Genomic DNA, 19,141 nt, shown 5'->3' with positions numbered 1-19,141 from the left:
TTTTATATCAATTACTTGAAATCCTTTAGTTCAGCTGTTATGGTCTCTTGCAAGTATCTAAGCTGGTATCTTGCATAGACGTTAAGTCTGTTTAGGTGTATTATTATTATTATTATTACATCGAGTTTATATAGCGCCAAAGGGTTTGCTCAGCGCTGTACAATAGGGGGGACAATACATGGCACAGTACAACAAAAACAGACAGCGTACGAGGGGTAAGAGGGCCCTACTCTTTCAAGCTTACAATCTAGGAGGGAGGTGTATAGGGTACTTTGACTTCCTACCTGGCATGCCAAGGATATGCAACATTTTATTTAATCCCTTTTTAAGGATATACTTCTCTCCTTAACATTGTTATTCCTGATGGCTCTAGTGCTCAGAATGTGTTCCTGGCTCAGCGCTGGAGATTTTGGGATGGGATGGAGGATATTTATTTTTCGTTTACTACTACAGTAGCAATATATGAAGCTTTACCAGCTGCCTGGATTCTGCACTTTATTCTGGCACTATATAGTTGTCTGATCTTGATCATCAAGATGCTTTGAATGCTATGAGCATCTTCAAACGTCTCCAAGCATTTTGTTGTTTTAAATACCTTTATTTCAGCTCATAGAATAGTAAAGTTGTATGTTGTTTTATCTCGCTGTGCTAAAAGTACATATGCTGATAGTAATACCATGAAGCAGATGGCCACAAATTTGGTGGAAAAAAGGTTAATAATTACTACAGCTGACAGTTAACCAGAGAGCACTAATGGGAACAAGCACAAACTGCTGAACTGTCACAACTGTGTGACAATAACCCTTGTAAGACCTCTAGTCTTTTCAAATGTTTAAAGACTAAAACGATTAAACCATATGGAAAGCTAAGTTTTTTGCCTAAAGAAATGTAATAAACAATCTGAGGAATGCAAGGCTTTTGGTTCCAAATAATATCTAACTTTTAAATAAAATATAAATAAAACTAGCGTTTGATGTTTAATAGTGGTGTTATGTTAGTTAAATCAGAGAAACTGATCATTGTCTTTTCCTTTAAAAATCACACATTTATTGATTAACTTGGGTCCTGCACATATAGAGCTGAAGATAGCTACCATGCTAAATAATTATACCATAAAGACCCATGTAGACCCCACTTCTGGACAGTAATAGGCAGGGGCGGAGTGACAACTCATGGGGCCCCTGTGTCCTCGCCCACACTCAAACCACACCCAAAAAAGCCTAGGAAATGTATCAAGGGCACCTCATGGGGCCCCTTACTGACCCCGGGCCCTCGGGCAGTGCCCGAGTTTCCAAATGGTCAGTCCGCCCCGGTAATAGGGCATATCCAAATCACTGTAGAAGTTACATGGACAACCTTGCTGTAAAAAGAAGAGAAGACTCAGGACCTGGAATGTCAAAATTACCATGGATTTAGGTAAGCAAAAAAGGCTTTCAGGTTATTTTTTTTAGAACCCAGCAATTAAACAGAGTGAAGTAGGTTTACAGCACAGTGGGAGCTTAGAAAAAATACACAACTGTAATAAATTGTGTTTTTCATAACTGGCTGCTTCAGAGGTATACTCCACTCAGAACTGAAAATAATGCTTTAAAATGCAATAAATAAATCAGATAACAATACTATTTTGGTTGTAATCCAAAGATTTCCATTATGCGATTTTTTTTTTTTTTCTCTGCACAGGTATCTGAATCAGACAAAGCCGGAGGAGCTACATAGCACACAAAACAGAGAGAAATTGGCTAACTTCAAACAAGCACTAAACGCTCTGGGGTTCAATAGTCTTGTAAGTCATATTTCTATGGCTCTCACTGTTCAAATGAAAAGGAATGGTGTATATAAAGGAATCAATATAAATCAGGTGTTAGCTATGAAGTGTTCATTTTGTTTTTTGGGGGGTTTTCTTGTAGCAAAAATCCAGCTGCAGGTCCGTTGAGCCAAGCCAAATAATCCATGGGGTTGATTTACTAAAACTGGAGAGTGCAAAATCTTGTGCAGCTCTGCATAGAAACCAATCAGCTTCCAGTTTTTTTTTCATCAAAGCTTAATTGAACAAGCTGAAGTTAGAAGCTGATTGGCTACCATGCACAGCTGCACCAGATTTGCACTCTCCACTTTTAGTAAATCAACCCCTATGAATTTCATGTATTTATACAGCACAGCATACATGAATGTTCACCTTGATTTTGCAGTATGTCATTCCAGATAGTATGAGGTATATTGGCCTTGACTATCAAGCCCCTAATAAGTTCATCTTCAGCTAATTAAAGCGGATCTAAAGTAAAAAAAAAAATGTAAATTTGATATCTTATAGGAAACATCTATATAGGTTAATTTTGCCTAAAGTGGAACTTCACTCTCTTTATCAACATTGACTATTTTTAATCCTTATGCTGCCAGCTTTAGAAAATAGATAGGAAAAGTAATCATATTTAATTGTTTTATACTTTTTTTTTTAATTTCTTAAGTCAATTCCTGGTTTCCTGCCTAAGCAAATTATGTCATACATCCCAGGAGTCTTCAGGAGGGGAGGGCTCTCGTCTCAGACAATGCCTGAGCTAAGAGCGGATGGATTTCAGGAAGTAAATGCTACATGAACCATCTGCCATTACTCAAGATGGCCACTGCCAGAAATGCTAGTGGGTGTTTTTCAAAATTATTTATCAGCAAAATAAAGAAGGGCACATGGATGGATGGGTGACTTTGCTTTGAATATTAACAATGAAAAAAATCACATTTTTGGCTTGTGGTGCTCAGATGCAGTTCAGTTCCACTTTAAGTAGTTCCTTGACAAACCTGCATGTTTTGCATGAAAAATAGCAGTGTGCATTCTGGCATGTGACTGTGCCTAGTCATTTCTCTGCCTAAAGCTTCATAGCAGCACATCTGCTATGTAAGAATATTTAAGATAAAGCTGCATCTTACTGCTAGTCTCATGAGATTTGGAGTGAGAATTGGTGATGTTAATGCTCTGGTTCTCACTGTTCTCCTTGCTGGAGAGGGAGCTGCAACTTAACACCTGCAGTGCAAGCATCTCCTTGGTTATGCATTATTCATTCTGTAGATATGGATAACTCAAAGGATAACACAGATGTGCATTTTTAACTTGAAATTGTAACATTGTAGGTTTTTACACCAGGTGCAATACATGCATACCAATGGGAATGCCTAGCAAAAAGGGGTGGAGTTTAAAGCAACCATGTGCAAAATCAATTTTATTAACATCACTCTCATTTGACTGGGAAACTGAGTAAACACAGTTTCACTTTATTCAGGAGGAACTATTTGAAAAATGAACATTCACAAATGAATAGCTTCTACTTATTTGATAAATCAACCTAAATGAATGTTTGCTGTATAATAACTCTCATGTGTATAACTAAAATGAACCCCCTCATATTACTCAAAAAAAAAAGCTAAACTCTAGCCAGAATTAAGCTATTTTTCTGCCAATTTTCTGATTTCTGTTTTTTGTTATGGCTTAGTTTCTATTTTATTAATGCGATAATCCTCTTTATAACTGTATAAAGCGGACCTGGGCAAATTGTAGCCCCAGGGCCACATCTGGCCCTTTGGCTTTCTGTATTTGGCCCCAATTGCCTCAACTGTTAGAATGTCTCTCTGAGACTGTCAGCTTCCTCAATGGGGAAACTGACAGGCTCAGAGAGGTACACTTGCAGATGTCCATGTAGAGAGCTGCAAGAACAAGAAGGAGACAACCCGAGTAACTGATTGGTACAGCAAGCAGGCTCAGTTCTGGTGGGAGAGAATTGCCCAGGAGATGTCCCAAGGCTCTCCCCCTACTCTGCTACCCAGCCAAGTTCTTCCTGTGTTAGCGCCTGCATGCTGCAAACCCCAAGAGCTGTATACCAGTTCTTCACTCTAGTTCAAGATCTGCAGGAATCCCTACTGTACAAATCTCAGGCTCTCTCCTTCCAGTCACAATACTTTGCAGAAGGCATTTGACAGGCAGTAAGGAGGTCTTATATCACCTCCTCACCTTCTAAATCTATAATGGCGCACCATCACACTGCAATCCAGTGCATTGCATGTGGTTGCAGTGCATTGAACTTAATAGGCAAGGTTGACAAGCAGTGCTGCTTGTGAAACTCTCCAGCTCAAGTTAAAAATGCTGCTGCCCGCAGCATGTACACAGCCCCATCCAGCTGTTATTTTATAGTTTGGGCAGGCGGCTCATCAGTTCATTTTTACCCCCCCTTCCCCTGACCAACCATCACAAAGAGACTTATTTCATAACCAGTTGTACCTAAAATTCTTCCCAGGTCCAAAATTAATAATAATTAGAATTAAGATTAGAATCACCCACCCCTCATATAAAGCATCCGATTGTTAAAGGATAAGTTCACTTTCAGAACATGTTACATGTAACATATTCCAGCTCTCCCCCCTTGCCCCCATCTCCTTGTGACAGTGGGCAGGGAGATCTGCTTCCTGCATCCGCTGTCACTATTTGAAAAGAGCGCAGCAGTGCAGGGTTCCGCCCACATGGTGCGGCATTCATGCACAGTTTCCTGTGAATGAATCTCTACAAGTACTGTCAGCTGTTGTGGCTAAAGGCTTGTGGTTGTCAATGAACTACCAGGGTGCTGGTGAGTGCTCTGGTAGTCTATTGATTCTTCCTGCTTTCAGACAACTGCTTGCCTGTATGAGGTACTGGCAGACAGCTATGCTGAAAGTCTGCAGGAGACTTAGATTGCACCCGCGATCTGCTGATTGCGGGTGCAATACTCTGCAGGGTCCTTAGAAAATAAATAATAAATGCACATTTTTTTTAACCTGTACAAAAAAATGCGCATTTATTTTTTTTTGAAAAGGTGAACTTACCCTTTCAAATATTTTTCAACTATTTTTGATATATTGCCACAATGATAGCACCAGTTTTTGTTCTTGTGTGTGATATATTTTTACTGCAGCACTAAACAATTTATATCTGCTTGTTCCAGTACACATATCACATTATAAACCCATTAAAGAGAGGTGAATCGTATGGCAATTACATTTTGAAAACATTCTGAATTAATCGGACAAATAGATTGATAAGAGCAACACATCCTTTAAATATTCAGAGAGGGATGTAGTGTATAATTTATTTCGTAAAGTGAGTGAATCCACAGCCCACTTTGAAGCTGGTGAAATCTTGAAAATTCAGTCTGTGATGACACATTGTTTGAATAATAATATATTAATATTAATATTTTCTCCAGTATTTAAAGGTTAATAAAGCTCAAGAGAAGGCAGTATAGTAGGTCTGTTAACATTTGTGGTATATACTATATAGTGCTTTTATGTTGGTCTGAAATCTGTGTTATGCATTTCAATTCCCAAGTATACTATGCGCAATGATAACTCAACTTTTGATCATATTTTCCATGACCCTCATGTACTATTTCTAATAACATATCCTTCCATATCATGCTGAATAGATGTATAAAAATGCACGGTTTCAAATAATGATCCATGAATTGATTTGAAAACCAGATCAAACTAACTGGTGAATCTGCTCATTGTGAATAATTTAGATTTTCTTGAGTGAATAAAAACTTATCCAATCTAATCCAACTTCAAATTACTATTCCTGTATTCCTAAAACCAATAATTATCTGCAGGTCAGGGGAATAAAAAAGTGATGAACTGGCAATCCTACTGCTTTAATTATCCCAAGCCTTATAGTCTAACACAGGGCAAATTTAAACAAAGTAGTCTCCCACCTTGGTTTGAAACCCAAAGTACCTTTGGCTACAATACTTACCTTCTCTCTGGTCCTGTCCCCTGCAGTAGTTAATTTCTGCTACTAGATGTCTTCTGGGCAGGGGCGGACTGACAACTCATGGGGCCCCGGGCAATAGGGGATCATGGGGCTCCTGTGTCCTTGCCCAAACTAAAAAAAAGCCTATGAAAAAGGTACCAGGGGCATCTCATGGGGCCCCCTACTGACCCCGGGCCCTCGGGCAGTGCCCTAGTTTCCAAATGGTCAGTCAGCCCCTGCTTCTGGGTTGTATGATGTTCTGGGTTTAGAATGTTCAGTGTCATTCAACCTGGAAGACTGAGGACATGCTGTGAGGGCATGGAGTAATTGGGTCAACATCATGGCACCCTGCACTCACTTAAAATGATGCGGAGAGCAGCATCGTCATGTCATCACGTGAGCACCATTCTCTGCATGTCACATGACCAGCTGAAGACATCAAGAAAATATAAATATCAAATATGCTCCAATGGGAACAGAGAGACACTAGGGGATAGCAAGGCATAACCTTTAAAGGCTGTCATTCTGCCCATTCTTGACATAACAGTTAGGACACAGAATAGTGGGGGATAACAGGGAAGGTAGTGGATATCAGCAGATTTTCTTACAAGGGAACCTAACACGTTGCCCTAAGTCAAATTGGGGACTACTGCATTAGATCCGTGAGGTTGGTACTTGGAATATAACAGAAAAAGTCATATTCTTTAACCAAAATCAAGTGTTAAATCAAGGATCGAGAGTCAGAGGTTGTAGTCAGTCCGATCAGAGACATTGGAGACAAACATAGCATGGTGCAGAGAACAGCAGGATGTCATGAGTCCAGTTGGTAGCAGAAGTGCACCAAAAGAAGTAGGTTCTGGGAGTAGCTGATCATTACCAGAGCTTCCAATACTGAGATTGTATTTGAGTATTCGAGCTGCAAGATGCTACCAAGCCTTTGGAATAGCCTTGTTGACAACAGCAACTGACAATGTGATAAGTAAGCATAATGTGATAAAGAGGATAACAGAAGTTACAGTGCCAGGTGACACAGAGGGTAATTAGGAGACGTTAGGTAAAAACTGACTGCCTTAGTCCCTTGCTGTCAAATGAATGAAGTGTGCAGGCAGGAAACAGCAAGAAACCGATACCGGTCAGTGGAAGGATCAAACAAACAGCAAGGGATTGAGTAGAAGCGGTGATGCTGATGGACAAATTGGAAACAAGGCAGGCAGCCAAAGGGAAGGCAGTAAGAACATAACTAAGGAACTAAACTGTGATATAGCAAAATAAACTCTGAGGACAAAGGATACAAGGTCATAAAATGTAAGGTTTCTAAGATTGAAAGCAAGGGATGGGCATAGCAGACTCAAGGCAGACACATGATATGTCAATAATCCAGTGGTAGTCAACTAGGAATACTAATGGACAGAGTACTAGACACACAAGCGGGGCGGGCTGGGGATTTCAGCCTTGAATCAGACACTGCTGACATAGTAGACACAGTTTCCCTACATTGGTAGGGTTTAAAGATCATGCTTCAACATGTATGTATTTGTTTCTTGGGGGCCACGCAAAATGTGTTGCAGTGATTGGTCATGGTGAAGGGTAAAGAAACATTGTTTATAGTAAAACACTTTTTTACATATGTATGCCGAAATGCAGTATCTAAGGCCTCTTCCGCAAGGCCAGGTAGCTGAGGGTGCCAAAATTGCCGAATCCTTGCTGCTGGAATGACCAGGTAATGCAATCAGCAGCTGGCTTTCAGCTCATTTAAACAAATGGTGGGCTGACAGAGGCCACTGCTGTTTGCATATCCATCTTTATTGTTGTATGAAAAGGTAACATGATACAGCAAATGAACAATGTGGGGAATGAGAAAAAGCCAACACATTTTGTGCTGTTCTAGTACTTGATTATTTTCTCATTGCCCACGGTGTTCATTTGCTGTATCATGTTACTTCTTATACAATAAAGATGGGCGGAGTGCAGCCATCTGGATTTCTGTATAATCATTGGGGTTGATTTACTAAAACTGAACAGTGCAATATCTGGCGCATACTAAGGACTTGAGCGCTGTTTGTGCTTGTTTAATCACCAGTTGAACCAATATCTGGTGCAGCTCTGCATAGAAACCAATCAGCTTCCAGTTTTTTTTTGTCAAAGCTTAATTGAACAAGCTGAAGCTGGAAGCTGGTTAGTTACCATGGACAGTTGCACCAGGTTTTGCAGTCTCCAGTTTTAGTAGATCTACCCCCATTGTGTTCAGCGTGGCAAGATAAACTTGCACCCAAATGAGGCCATGGGCCAACCTGGAGCAGTGTTATATTGTTTAATAAATCTTTGTTTTTGCTGATATCACCAGAGTGTGGTCAGTTTTTCTGTACACTATACATCTATTCTGCTGACACTAGGATCTCTAGTGCAACCCAAAGCATTGAGAATTAAAAAATATCATCTAATGTATGATGATAAACTATACATACATATATATCTGTTTTGTTTAGGAAGTGGAGAATATATTCATGATTCTGTCAGCTATTCTGCATATTGGGGATATCCGATTTACAGCCCTAACGGATGCAGAAACAGCCTTTGTGTCTGATCTGCAGCTCCTAGAACAAGGTCAGTAAGTGATGCAATGCATGGTATTCTCCACTAGATGGTGGTCATATTGTACTGATATACATAACAGGGCTCTCAGCCAGAATGTACTGTATGTTTCGCTGCTTCAGCATAACAAATACAGCATGTTACTGCAGAAATCTATTTTGTGTTCAGAACATGCATTTAAAATGTGCTTTTTGATTTATTGTTTATTGTTATATTATTGGGCACTAAACCTCACGCTATCAAACTTTTTCTTATTTCCCAAACTCCTTTACCAAGCTCTTGTTTCAATTTATTTCTGATCATTATTATACAGGATTTATAGGATTTATTATTATACAGGATTTATATAGCACAAACAGTTTGCACAGCGCTTTACTAAATGAAGGTAGACATTACACTTACAATACATTTTGGTACAAGAGGAAACAGAGGGTCCTGCTCGTTAGAGTTTACAATCTAGGAGGAAGGGTTGAGTGATACAAAAGGTAATAGCTGTGGGTATTTGAGCTGATTGAGGAAATAAAAGGCAGTTTACTAGGTAGAAGCAAGATAGGCTTCTTTAAAGAGAATTGTTTTCATGGATCGTCTAAGGTGGTTAGATCAGGAGATAGTTGGACAGATTGGGGTAGGGAGTTCCAAAGGATGGGCGAAGCTCGGGAGAAGTCCTGGAGGCAGGAATGGGAGGAGGTAACACAGGGACTACGAAGCAGAAGGTCATGGGAGGATCGAAGAGAGTGGTTTGGTAGATATTTTGAGACCAAGTTAGTGATGTAGCTGGGGGTAGAATTGTGGATGGCTTTGTAAGTTGTTATTAGTATTTTGAATTTTATTCATTGGGCGAGTGGATACCAATGGAGGGATTGGCAGAGAGGGGTAGCAGACACTGAACAGTTGGTAAGGTGGATGAGCCTGGCATCAGTATTCATGATGAACTGATCATATTTATTCATCTATCTTGACCTGGAAAAGTTCTAGTACTTGCACTATTTTATGCCATCCTGATGCTAATAATGGCATACTTTGGTGCTTAAAATCCACATATTTATTTCCCTTATTGTAGAAGAGCACCTTTTACCTGATTTTTGGACTTGGTTGATAAGACACTGTCACTTAGGCCCAAAGCAGACGGGTTTGAATGAATTATCCATTAAAACACAGTTTTATCAAATTATTTAGAAACAAGGATGTTTGGGGGAATCAGATAAAACTTAAAAGTTAACAGCTTAATGTACAGACATTAAGCTGTTAATTTTTAAGTTTTATCTGCCAAGACTTTATTTGTCATCAAGCAGGTTCTGTCAACAATTTATTTTCCAGATTCATTTATATTTCTATATGTTGCCTGCACATCTTTTATAAAAGAACCTATTATATGTATAAAGTCATTATCCCAAAAGGAAAAAAAAGTTGTAACTGCTGAAATGTTAGCTGAAATGTTAGCTGGAGTTCAGCTTTAATCTGTTAGCCAAGCTCACCTAAACTTGCTAATGCCTCTAACACTCTCCCAGATTAACAACACTGCTATCTAAAAGTGCCTCCATTGCTTTTCTATCCAGAGTGGAGACAGAGAGTGTTAGGTCATGAGGTGAAAATAAAGTAATAAAAAGTCTAAAGAGAAAAGTAATGCAATCGCCACATTTAAGAATTAGTAAACTGCAAAATATTACATTTTAGTTTTTGGGTTTAGCACTGCCTTAAGGGTTGTCCACCCCAGTGCATTGGGGCAGCCCACTTACATTAAACATGTGCTGTTTTGCTTTTAATGTGCTTTGAGTTAGGCAGATCATTCATTTGGAATGGACCACCAAAGCTCTGCAAAACACTTAAACCAAAATTGCAACTTTTTTTCATTTACATTGGTGTGTTGTATAAAGTGTGTGGGGTGTCATTTAAAATGAATGGCGCTGCAACGTATGACACTGTTTTTTTTCACAAGTTTCTGCATGTGGAAAAATCAATAATTTCACATTGCCACAAATTGCATTTGAACATTTCTAGTGCAAATGGGGCATTGAAATGGTCTTCGATGCATTTGTGTAAATGTATGTACTGACACTAAGGACTACATATACTATATATCAATATCAGTAGAGTTGTAGCTTTGAGATGGTGTGTTTACACCGGCAATAGGGGTCTGTTATAGCATTTTGCATTATCTTTGATTAAACATATGCAATGCATATATACAAAAATGCTTGTTATGCTTACTTACATCCAATTTCATTTCAGTGGCAGGAATGCTGCAGATATTGCCAGATGAGCTATCTACTGCCTTAACAACAGATGTGCAATACTTTAAAGGTAAGTAGCCATCACCAACCTACGTTATCTTGGAATTTTTGCATGTATAATAACTGAAGTTTACTTGCTCTGGAGTTACTATACTTTGCACATAACTTCTGCACCTTCTAGTAACTAATGAATCAAGCCTCTTAGCTGTAAATGAGAGCTTCATGTATTATCCACAGTATGTGTGTGTATACAATATATACAGTATATATATATATATATATATAAAATGAACATACAAGACATATAAGCAGCGCTGTCTTCAAAATATCGGCAAAGTGTAAATTGCTGTTATATAGCTGCAGGATGGATTTCCGTACATACCTATTTTAAGTAGCAGGTATTAGCTTATGTAGATAAGTTAGTAAATCATAGGAAATCACAGGAAACATGTTCACTAAAAGTTCTGATTCAGTAGTGATTTACATGTTGTAGAGCTTACAACTAACATGGCAGACATGGTAACTACGTTGCAATACAAAAGTGAAAACAGAAACAGAAGTAAAGGAAGCTCAACAGTAACTATAATCACAAACAGGAGCAAGCAACTGTTGAAGTGTATTGAAAGCCCAATTTCTTTTTCTTTTTTCACCATTGTAAGTTTTTTTAATTGCTGTCTGTGACATATTATGAAGATTCACTCCCCCTTTTTGCCATTGTGATCAGTGTAACTGGGACTGAAAGGGAGGGCAAAATCCAAAATTGAGTTGTCATGGTTGAGGTTTTTCACCCTTCCTGTTGTGACCACAGGACAGGAAGTAGAAAGAAATCTCCCCAATAGGGTATTGTTGGTAGAAGAAAATAATTCTGACTGTAACAGAGATTTTAACGAATAATTTACCTGTAAAATTACAAAATAAATATTCATTGTATATACAGTAAAATTTAATTGTAATACAAGCGAATATTTTGTATCTTTATAATATTGTTTTTCAAACACGGAACAGCATATACTAAACACAATTAAGCTACAATAAAAGGAAATGAAATGTAGATACATTGGTGTATAGACTCGAATGAATTTGCAGCACTAATTGGTTTGAATGCCTAAAATGTTCCCTGTTTTAAATTTTGGTACTGATAATGGAGCATACATTGACCATGAGACTGTATTAATAAAAATGAGAAAATGAGTAGCACAAGAATGCATATCTCAAAGGATAGTGGTATGGCTACAACAATGAATTTTATTTTTTTTCCAATATACAGGAGATATGATTACACGTAGACATTCTATGGAAACTGCAGAATTCTATCGGGACCTACTTGCAAAATCATTGTATTGTCGTCTGTTTAGCTATTTAGTAAATAATGCCAATTTCTACCTCCAAAATCAAAGTGATCAGAGCAGGTAAGAAAAATAAAGGATATAACAGCATCACATATAGTATTTGATTTGCCCAGCCCATAATGCTATGAATTCAAACATATTATTTGACAGTTATGACCATGCCAATTATGGCTTTGTCCAGTTCAATAATTTATTCTAAGTAAAAAGGTGATTGGAACCCTGTCCTGGACCTCTGGCTTTCAAGTCGGCAAGTATCCTCCAATCCTAGCAGAAAGCCTTGGCAGCACAACTTGGAATTCAATAAGACATTCATCCAAGCAGAATTATTTTGTCAATAGATTGTTACAGATAAAGGAGTCTGCTAAGCATTATTATAGAGCATGCATGTACGTAAGTCAATGTGCATGTCTGCAGAGAATATAACAAAGAAAAACATATACAGTAGTCGTATCATTATTAAACATGTGTCTGACATTTTCCATCAATAGCCAGCTTTGCTAGTACCATTTGTAAATAGAAGTATGAAAGACTTTTAATAGATATCACTGCATGTTTTCTAGTACTGTAGTAAAAGCCTGGCTATCGCTAAAAGAGTCAACTGAGGGTGGTTGATTCTAATAATCTTATTGTTTATTGCACTTAAAGTGAAACTGTGATCTATGCACTATATCATGCACACTAAAGTATTTAGAATCTTTAAAGATTCTGTACAAGCAGTAAAAACACTTTAAAACAAGCCTTCATTTATCTGTGTATCTATAAGCATTACGGTTTACAACATAGGCACAGGAACAGATCTTGGCAAACTGCCAAGCTGTTAGAAACCAACTGAAACCCAACTTCAGAGTCGTTCAGTCTTTGTTGATGGGTAAATGAGTAGAGTCATGCAAATGATTTCTTTTTGGCTCTTTTAGCCATTGTTTTTGGGATATATGCCCAGTGATGACCTTTAAATACCTGCTGTTAGGCAATGCTTCATTACACAACACTTTAGAAGTGGGCTTTTTTGTTCCTTTTGTGCTGCCTCCACATGACCTTAGTAGTTGTACTGTTTCTCCTGGACTCACAATCCCTATACCATGGAGCCAGGAAAGCCATATCTAAGAAAACTGAAACAGCTGTATGCAAGTTGTTAACCTCCCTAGCGGTCTGAGTATGTCAATATTTCTGTGTTCAAAGTGGTACATTTTTTTGCATGGAAATATGTCTTTTTTTATTGTAGACCTGTTATTTTTAGGAATAACTCACTGAAATCTGTCCAAACAAGAGTCTAGTAAACATCCCGGGTATGAAAAAATTTGAAACACGAAATCATAAATGATAATTTAATAAATAATCATAAAAAAATAATATAATAATAATAAATTTAATTCAATAATATAATCAAACCAAAAACACTGAAATTTTGAAATAGAGCTCCAGTTCGCACATCACTGAGCTTAGTCGCAGAATCGTTTTCAGTGTCTGATGATGAATTTCCCCATGAATCATTATCACTCAATTCTGCAAGTAGTTCTGATTTACTATTGTTGTTCTCTAGCTGGCCTAAAACCACTTTTGACCTAAAGGGAAGCTTTTTGGACACCATGGACGTTTCTCAGTTTCAAGGCAGAAAGAACAGTAAAAATGCAGGCAGGGCACAGGACAAAGCACTAGTGAATGTCACTTTTTAATATTTTTAATTTCCCGACGGTTCCATCCCCCGTACGTCCCGACGCTCGCAGGTAACGGAACCCGGAAGACGTATGCTGGCATCGGCCAGAGGAGATGGCCGGGGGAGCTGCAGGGAGGACATTGCGTGAGCGAAGGACAAGGTAAGTGCAAGAGGGATCACGGAGCAACGCTGCAGGGTAATCCCGAGTGTAGCTCGGGGTTACCACTTTTGGTACTGAAAGTTAACCCTGAGCTACACTCGGGAATACCGTTAAGGGGGTTAATATTGTCTCTGTAAAATAATGGCTATATCTGTGTTATACACTATATTGCAATTATAGATATTCAAATGGGTAAAAAAGTCAAAAAGGAATAATTAATATGACTCTACCCACTTAACAATAAAGCAGAAACTGAGCTCTTTGCTTTTGAGTTTTTTGCTAGAAGTGAGTATGCGCATATATTTTTTTATGTATGTATCTATTAAATCGAATGCTTAAAAGTTAAGTATGGCCAAAACGTTTTTGGCCATACTTCTTTTGTGGATCAATGGAGTACACTTTTGCTCTTTTGTGACCCAGAGTCAGCTAAAAGCGGACTATTGCCTGCTATAAGTGAATGTGGCACAGCCACACCAGGCTCTTGAAGGTTCCTGACAATAATGTTGGGATCCACCCAGATGCTTGATTGGCACCTGGCTCAGCCACTGAGCGCTGAAGGCAGCCGCTGCTACCTCTGTCTAGCCCGATGCTCCAGGGAGAGCTAGAGGAGCAGAGAGCGGTGATGGTTGCTGCTCTCTGCTCTGATCAGGTCAAGGTCTGAGCGATCAGTGTTCATGTGATTGCTCTATGTTAGAGCTGATATGGGATAGCTAGAACATCACACCAATGCTGCACAAGAAGGTGAGTATGTGTGTTTGTATTTTTTCAAATCCTACACTTCTCCTTTATTTAAACTATTGCATTGCAACATGATTAATATTGTACCGTACAGGATCATTATGGAATCTTGAAAAGAGGCAACTATCACAATCATTAGTTAATATATTTACTGTGGCAAGACACCCAGACCAGTCTATCATTAGGTGGACATAGCAGATATTACTGCACAGCAAAAGTTCACTAAGCTTGATAGGAACCTAGAAGGAACATTGTGTCATCTTAAATTTTGGGTATTCTTTTAAGCTTGATTTGCACTTGTGTCACACATTAACTACGTGACCACAAATAGCTATTTTGCAAAATGCTATTTTTTTTCTCAATAAAGCAGTTCTAAGAACTATAATGATGTACAGTGTACAGTAATTCTAAACAACAAATGCAGATTCAGTTTAATGTAATGTGGGTTAGTGGATGCCCCTGTCTTTACCCTGAAATAGCCCCTTTAAAATATTTTAATTTATTTCATACATTTAATGAAACTTCACTTTTTTCTGCACATTGAATTTGGATCATTTTGCAACTTTAAATACACTCATATTTCTAATATCCATTAAAGGAGAAGTAGGGCCAAAGCTCTTTTGGCCCTATTTCTCCTGTGGGTCACAGTAGAGCTCTTTGTTCTGCACTCTTGGGACCCAGTTGCAGCCTGCTATTGCCTGGCATCACTCAGATGGTCCGTGCTCTGGATTGATCACAACTTTAAAGTTGGGATCCTTCCAGATGCTTGGACCAGCAGCGAGGTGCTGGGAGACTGAGCCAGCTGCTCTTGCCCCCTCCACAACTCAGCACTCTAGTGAGTGGGGGGGAGGGGGCAGAGCAGAGAGCCTGTGACTGAGCTGGTGACTGAGTGATCAGCAATCTTTGATTGCTCAGTTCTCAGTCTTAGAGGTGACAGGGGACAGATGCATCCTCGGACTGAAGCTGCATCCACCTAGATGAGTTTGTATGTTTGTTTTCTTTCTATTCCCAAACTTCTCTTTTAATCATTTGCATACAGCACCACCATTCATTGCAGGTTAGCTAAAAATTATTTACAGAAATTTGTGTAAATTATGAAAGTTGAATGGGACATGGCAGCTTAATGGTTAGCACTTACAGCACTGAGGTCCCCAGAAGGAATCTCCATCAGGACAGTACATGCATGGGGTTTGCTTGTTCTCCCTATGCTTGTAGTATGTTTATGTATGCACCTGAAGTTGGGATCTTAGACTGTAAACTCATTGAGGCAGGGACTGATGTGAACTTACAGTATATAAAGTGTTGCATACATTGTCAATGTAATCTAAATACCTAAATACTGTAAATAAATGTCAGAAATGCCTACTTTTATATAACATGGAATCAACTGCCCCTCCTCTTTCCATTACCACATTTCCTTTTGAATGTGCTGTAAGGAACTTCATTTGAGGCTAGTGTTAGGATTTCAAGCTGCTGGAATTGAATCCATCTGGTATCAGAATAATTTTTCTTTTAATAAGAAAGGTACATTTTTTCTTTAAATAAGCCTAGTAACATATACTCTTGCACTGGGAAAGCGAGATTTGGCAGAATTGCCCTTTATATTAAGAAATATACTTTTCAGGTCTTGGTTTCTTTAATTTGTTTAGTACATTTACTTGGTTTTACCTGCACAAACAATGCAGTATCCTTAAGTGAACCCTGCAGCAAGGAACTTAGCCAGATGAAACGCACTACTCTACAGCAGTACTAGTCATGAGGGAATCTTCCCCAGGCTGGCAGGCTGCTCTGTATCCTTACTAGGGAATATTACTGTAAGTCATGGATTCTTGACACTTAGCTGCCAAAAAGTAGAGCTTAGACTTCAACTGTCATTTACTGTAAAATTACAGTGCAGCCTTGTCACGTTTGATCAGCATTATCAAAGCGCAAACAGAAGTAAATAGTTTTCAAAAGATGGGTAATAAACATCAGCTTATTGCATCATGCATTCTGAAAAAAAAATACATTGAAAAGAAAATACTAAAATCAACTCATTAGGGATATACTGTATATATACATTTCCAAAGCATCTGAGGTTTAGCTTAAAAAAATCTGTACATCTCTAGTCACATCACTTCATTGAAGTACGTTGCAGGCAACTGGACCCTGAATAAATCTTCACTGCAAGGATGTCTGTCCTCTTCCTGTCCCTGAATTTTTGGTGCTACAATGGTTTACAGCTTTGGGTAGTCAGCCAGAACAGCCACTGAAAAATGTTCTTTCATTGATTACAATGCTTGTAATACAATCTGTGAATGAGGAAATCAAGTAACTGCTTAGAGCCTCCCTCATTCATGGATCATGTTACCACGTGTAAGAACTTTTCACAATGGAAGGGATGCATCCACATTGGATCATATGTACTGTCTGAGGACTTGAAGCTGATAAACCATTGCAGTACCAGAAGCTCAGAGACAGGAAGAGGAAAGTGCACCACTGTAGTGAAGATTTTTCCAGGATCCAGCTCTCTGCACCATGTGGAACATCCTTCACTACAGGTAAGTGATGTGCCTAACTGCTTTAGCACTGCCCCATAGCAGAAATACTCCTACAGGGCAGCAGCTGTGCACAAAATCACGTATATATATATATATATGTGTGATTTAGCATTTTCGGGTAGGGGGCACGTGTGAGCCTCTCGCACGCCCTACCCACGCCACCATTCCTGGCTGTGGCTGTCAATCACTGGGTCCCGGCCAGTGATTACTCGCTGGCGCCCGGTGATTGACAAGCATCTCCAAAGAGCAGGACCCTCAAATCCCTCGTGTATTGTTTTGTTACGGTATTGTCTCATGTTCTGTCCCCCACTAAAATGTACAGCGCTGAGCAAATCTTTCTGGCGCTATATAAATACTGAATAATAATAGGGGGGAGAACTGTTAGTAAACAAAACAGTTCTCTCCCTTGTCAGCTCCTGCACACTGCTTTGCATGGCTGAGCATAGCACAGCCATGCAAAGCAGTGTGCTTACAGTGAAGCACTAACACAGCACACTTAGTAAAACAGCACACAGTTAACCCTTCCTGCCCAGTGCCATTAGTACAGCGTCAGTGCTTTTTATTAACACTGATCACTGTATTGGTATCACTGGGGATTTCAGTGACACCAAGTCAATTCCCCCCAGTGTCAGAATGTCCACCGCAGTCCTGCTATCGCCTCCATTACTAATAATTTTTTTTTTAAAAACCGCCATTTGTAAACACTATAACTTTCACGTAAACCAATTAATTTACATGTACTGGGATTTTGTTTTTTTGCAGAGATGTAGCAGAATAAATTTTGGCCTAAATTTATGGTGAAATTTGATTTTTAAAAAATTTTTTATTGGACATGTTTTATAACAAAAAGTCAAAAATATAGTTTTGGTGTACATTGAGGTGTAACTATTGGCTTATCCTAAGAATTTATGTACCTGTTTTCTTTCATACACTGTGATTTGTTGTTTTTGTGTTGTATATATGTTTACGTAGTGCTACCTTATTTAGGTGCATACTGTGTTTGATATATTAAGAGGTTGTTCTAATGTGAAATATTTTGTTTATATGCTCCAAATTTGAAAATATTGAAATTATATTAGCATGTAATGATGTTTTTGCATACTCTCCGAACAATTTATTAGACTTCTTTGTGATAGATTTTAATATATGTAGAAAAAAGAGAGGCCAGATAATTCATTACTTGTGCATGAAAATTCATTACATTCACAGTACTATCTGTACCTTTGGATAGTATTCTGCAGTGTTAGATAATAGGAGATATTAATGAATTCATCAAGGTCATATTCTCTTTCTGTGGTTTATCTGCACATATCTTTATCTCCCAGGTGTATGGACCACTGTTTATTAAATGATACTTTATTTCGAGTATTTATTATACATTCCACAGATCTTTTTTGAAATCTTAAAATCTAATACATTCACAATTGTCCACTGTGTTTGATATCTTAGCTTTTTCTTTTAGTTTAATCACAATAGTTGGATTTCAGATCAGCCTCTCTGTATGACATTTCCTGGCTTTTAAATGTTTGCCTTAATTAAATTGCACATCTTGGGTATAATTGTTTGTTTTTTTCATACTTGCTTCTATATACACAAGTGTATTTAAACATTTTCAACACATCTGCAGTTTGGATTTCCAGTTTATCATTTCAAAATATTTATTTTAGATACATGTGACTGGAATCATAGCCCCCCTAAATCTTAATTTAAATGCAGCTTTACTCCATCAAAGAGTCATATCTCTGTATACAGGGATAATTATGTGACATGCCTTTGGGAATAAACCTTGAATCATAAATTTGGCAGATAAACAATGGGAGGGTGATAGCAAGGTTGGAAGAGGGGGAGTTTTGACTTTGCAGAGTACTTTTAAGAATATACAAATTCCACTTACAAATAAAAGCCACTTTAATCCTATTTTTCTGTGATCCCCCCATTTCCCCAATAATTTCATTTGTATTCATGTATGGAGGTTCCATGTCTGATGTAGACTTTACATATCTAATAAGCTCTCAACGCAAAAAAGACATACTTAACATCTCATAAGGGAGCTACACACATTAACACACATGAAATATAGAAAAACACACATTGACACGTATGAAATAAAGGG

The 19,141-nt window shown here is 38.3% G+C and overlaps 1 protein-coding gene across 3 annotated transcripts in view; it reads left to right on the top strand.

Annotated features, from left to right (window-relative positions):
- MYO16 (myosin XVI) overlaps positions 1-19,141 on the top strand; it is a 468,341-nt gene that overhangs the window by 335,787 nt on the left and 113,413 nt on the right. For all 3 annotated transcript variants that reach the window (XM_089693597.1, XM_089693596.1, XM_089693595.1), the window contains exons 17-20: positions 1,681-1,783; positions 8,251-8,368; positions 10,586-10,657; positions 11,855-11,996. In XM_089693597.1, coding sequence (XP_089549723.1) covers positions 1,681-1,783; positions 8,251-8,368; positions 10,586-10,657; positions 11,855-11,996 — 435 coding nt within the window. The remainder of the gene's footprint in view (positions 1-1,680; positions 1,784-8,250; positions 8,369-10,585; positions 10,658-11,854; positions 11,997-19,141) is intronic.

The sequence above is a fragment of the Staurois parvus genome, unplaced genomic scaffold (assembly GCF_062004578.1).
Source record: "Staurois parvus isolate SC_StPar_1 unplaced genomic scaffold, SC_StPar_1.0 ptg000634l, whole genome shotgun sequence".
Lineage (NCBI taxonomy): Eukaryota > Metazoa > Chordata > Amphibia > Anura > Ranidae > Staurois > Staurois parvus.
This window is presented reverse-complemented; position numbering and strand designations above follow the sequence as displayed.